At 39.6% G+C, this 3,184-nt stretch overlaps 1 protein-coding gene across 1 annotated transcript in view; it reads right to left on the bottom strand.

Moving 5' to 3' along the window:
* chp1 (calcineurin-like EF-hand protein 1) overlaps positions 1-3,184 on the bottom strand; it is a 27,254-nt gene that overhangs the window by 5,597 nt on the left and 18,473 nt on the right. Inside the window, exons 5-6 of the mRNA XM_014033716.1 lie at positions 2,843-2,904; positions 829-951 (exon numbers count right to left, since the gene is read on the bottom strand). Coding sequence (XP_013889170.1) covers positions 829-951; positions 2,843-2,904 — 185 coding nt within the window. The remainder of the gene's footprint in view (positions 1-828; positions 952-2,842; positions 2,905-3,184) is intronic.

Here is a 3,184-nt window from a genome sequence, read left to right as displayed (position 1 = left end):
AAGGACTTCTCCCAAAGACAAGGACTTCTCCCAAAGACAAGGACTTCTCCCAAAGACAAGGACTTCTCCCAAAGACAAGGATTTCTCCCAAAGACAAGGACTTCTCCCAAAGACAAGGACTTCTCCCAAAGACAAGGACTTCTCCCAAAGACAAGGACTTCTCCCATAGACAAGGATTTCTCCCAAAGACAAGGATTTCTCCCAAAGACAACGATTTCTCAGGAAGGATTTTAACCGGGCCAATCAGCAAACAGAAGGAGTTTTGAACAATGACGTTGATTTCTGCACCATTTCAGTCTGTTTGGAGTTTAGTAATGGCAGCGGAGGAAGTGAATGAAGCCAGTAAATCAGATCCAGTCATTTTAAAACTTCAAATTGAGTCCACGCCTCCAGAAAGCAATCGCTTCTCAATAGTCATGGTTCCAGACCCTCTGTACGAAGCAAAGTGTAGAACAAAGGGCTGGTTTTTACCAGGCTGTTTATTGGATAAATCATTCTTTATATGGGTTAGGTATAAAAACCTTAAGTGTTTTTCTCTCCCTAAATGTAATTTTTCCAGATACCTTTAAGATTAACATGTCTGTTTTGACACCAATGAAAAGGTCTTATGTAAAAAGATCATTTTAATATTAGCCCTTAATGTATTGATGCATAGCTTGAAGGAATGCATACTGCTCATTATGTTGATTAGCTGTGGCAACCAGCTTGAGATGTACATTTAATGGTTCCTTTTCTGTAGTTTCAATAAAATCTGGTAAGTTGTTTATGACATATTATGGACAGAGTCAAACACAGTCTGCCTTGGCAAAAACAAGGTGGATAGCTTGCCTTCATAAACTCTTGAAAGGAAATGCAGTTATCTCCATTTGTGTCAGCCTCTTGAATGGTCCTATCAGCAATACTCCCAAGCTGTTCATCTGAAATGTTTACCCCAACCATCATCCGCAAGACCTGAAAGGAACAAATAAATACCAGTGAACAAGGTGCCCAATGTTTACCCCAACAATATTTTGGAAACGGGGTTAATGAAACATTGTATTGCAGCAACACATGACCATTTGTAGTTATTCTGGTTTTTACCAAGTGACTGTATGAATTTCAAGTTTGTAAATAACAGGGCAGATGTATTTAGTGGAGGGTAAATCACACACAAACAGTACATGGAGTAGCACATTAAATTACAGGCTCGTGAATCAGATGAAGCAGGTGACACATGACTGTTTTGGGCAAAACAAGGCATTTATGCGAGTCATTTACCCAGCAGACCAATTACAGGTCACACAATGTCACTTCAAACCAAGGTGGCTTCACAAAGGGACAACAAATAACACAGAGGGAGACAAAATACAAGACTGGAAACTGCTTAGGAAAGATCAGCCTGTAGTTAAAGGCGAGATATGGCATCATTATCAGCTCAGGTCCAAAGTCTCTCCATCAATTTAATTTCAGGTCTATGTGCTTAAAACAAAAGTTGCATAACTATTTTTGTAACCATCTGTTTTTATTCAGTTACAATCTTTCCTAGATAATGACTTGTTTTAAAAATGTCAGTCTGGTTTCAGACCCCGTCAGAGCACTGAGTCTGCACTGCTTAAAGTCCAGAATGATATTCTGTTGTCTCGATGCAAAAAAAAAAAAAAAAAAACTTGTCCTGCTGGTGATGTTGGACCTTTCAGCAGCTTTTGACACTGTGGACCATCTGGTCCTCATCATTCGTCTGGCTCAGCAGGTTGGCCTTCAGGGAGTTGTGCTTGAGTGGTTTAAGTTTTATTTAACAGGCAGAACTTTTTCTGTCACAATAGGTGATCTGTCTTCTTCTTCTTCAAGCCCTCTGACCTCTGGCGTACCGCAGGGATCCATTCTGGGCCCAGTTCTCTTCTTATTGCCATTAGGACCTACTATTGCACGTCATAACTTTTCTTTTCATCTATATGCAGATGATTTGCAAATCTATCTGTCAATCACTCCAAATTCCTCTCTTAGTCTAAATTCCATTGTCAGCTGTTTAACTGATATCAAACACTGGCTATATCTGAAAATTTCCTCTACTTAAATAATGATAAAACTGAATGGATTCTGTTTGATGCTTCCAGTAACTTCTCTAACATCTCTCACAGTCTAGGTCTTCCACTCTCTCACTTCAACCAGGTGGTAAAAAAGTTTCACTCACCAGGTGGAGTGAAACTTGACTGCAACTTGAAGCTTGTTTAATTTTGGTGGATCGCCATGCATCAGAGAAGGGCAGTAATGAGGGAAATTTACCTGAGTACTGTGCTTAAGTACAAATTTAGAGAATTTGTACTTTACTTTAGTATTTTTATTAAAAACGTTTTAAATAAGACTAACGCATCATTATTATATGAAGTTACTGATCTGTCCAACACAGCAGAAAATGTTCCCAGTGTTTCTCCACTACACTCAAGTGAAAGGCATTGTTAAAAAATATTCAATACCTTCAGTACTTAAGTTATTTTTGAAAGCACAAACTCCAGTGATAACTTGACAGAGCTACTTTTACTTTTACTGGAGTAATATTTGAACGGTAGTATCAGTACTTTGTCCCCATTAAGGAAACTGAGTATTACCACTGAAGTGAGTTGACTACTAAAGTTGTGGATGTTCGTGCACTGCCTGTTTTCTGAGAGCTTCATTACAATCTGTTCTGTGAAACATAAGATATTTTGTCAAAAGTACAGATGAACACACAGACACCAACAACAACATAATGGCCTCCTGCTCTCTGTGGCAGGCTACAACATCTGATAACAGAGTACCTGAACGAGAGTTTAATTCAGTAAAAATAAAGAAACTGTTGTGACTTCACACAAACAAAAATACTCACCTGCAGCAGCTCATCCCGAGAGATTTTATCATCTCTGTCCAGGTCATAAAGACGGAAAGCAACTGAGAGAAAGAAAAAACAATCACATCAGGCACGAGTATGGATCTGATCCGATCAGAACCAGACAGGTTCTGTAAGGATCTGATCGGATCAGAACCAGACAGGTTCTGTAAGGATCTGATCGGATCAGAACCAGACAGGTTCTGTAAGGACCTGATCGGATCAGAACCAGACAGGTTCCTTAAGGACCTGATCCGATCAGAACCAGACAGGTTCTGTAAGGATCTGATCGGATCAGAACCAGACAGGTTCTGTAAGGATCTGATCGGATCAGAACCAGAC

This window comes from Austrofundulus limnaeus, unplaced genomic scaffold (assembly GCF_001266775.1).
Source record: "Austrofundulus limnaeus strain Quisiro unplaced genomic scaffold, Austrofundulus_limnaeus-1.0 Scaffold1813, whole genome shotgun sequence".
Lineage (NCBI taxonomy): Eukaryota > Metazoa > Chordata > Actinopteri > Cyprinodontiformes > Rivulidae > Austrofundulus > Austrofundulus limnaeus.
The sequence above is the reverse complement of the archived record's forward strand: the minus strand, read 5'-3'. Positions and strand labels throughout refer to the sequence as shown.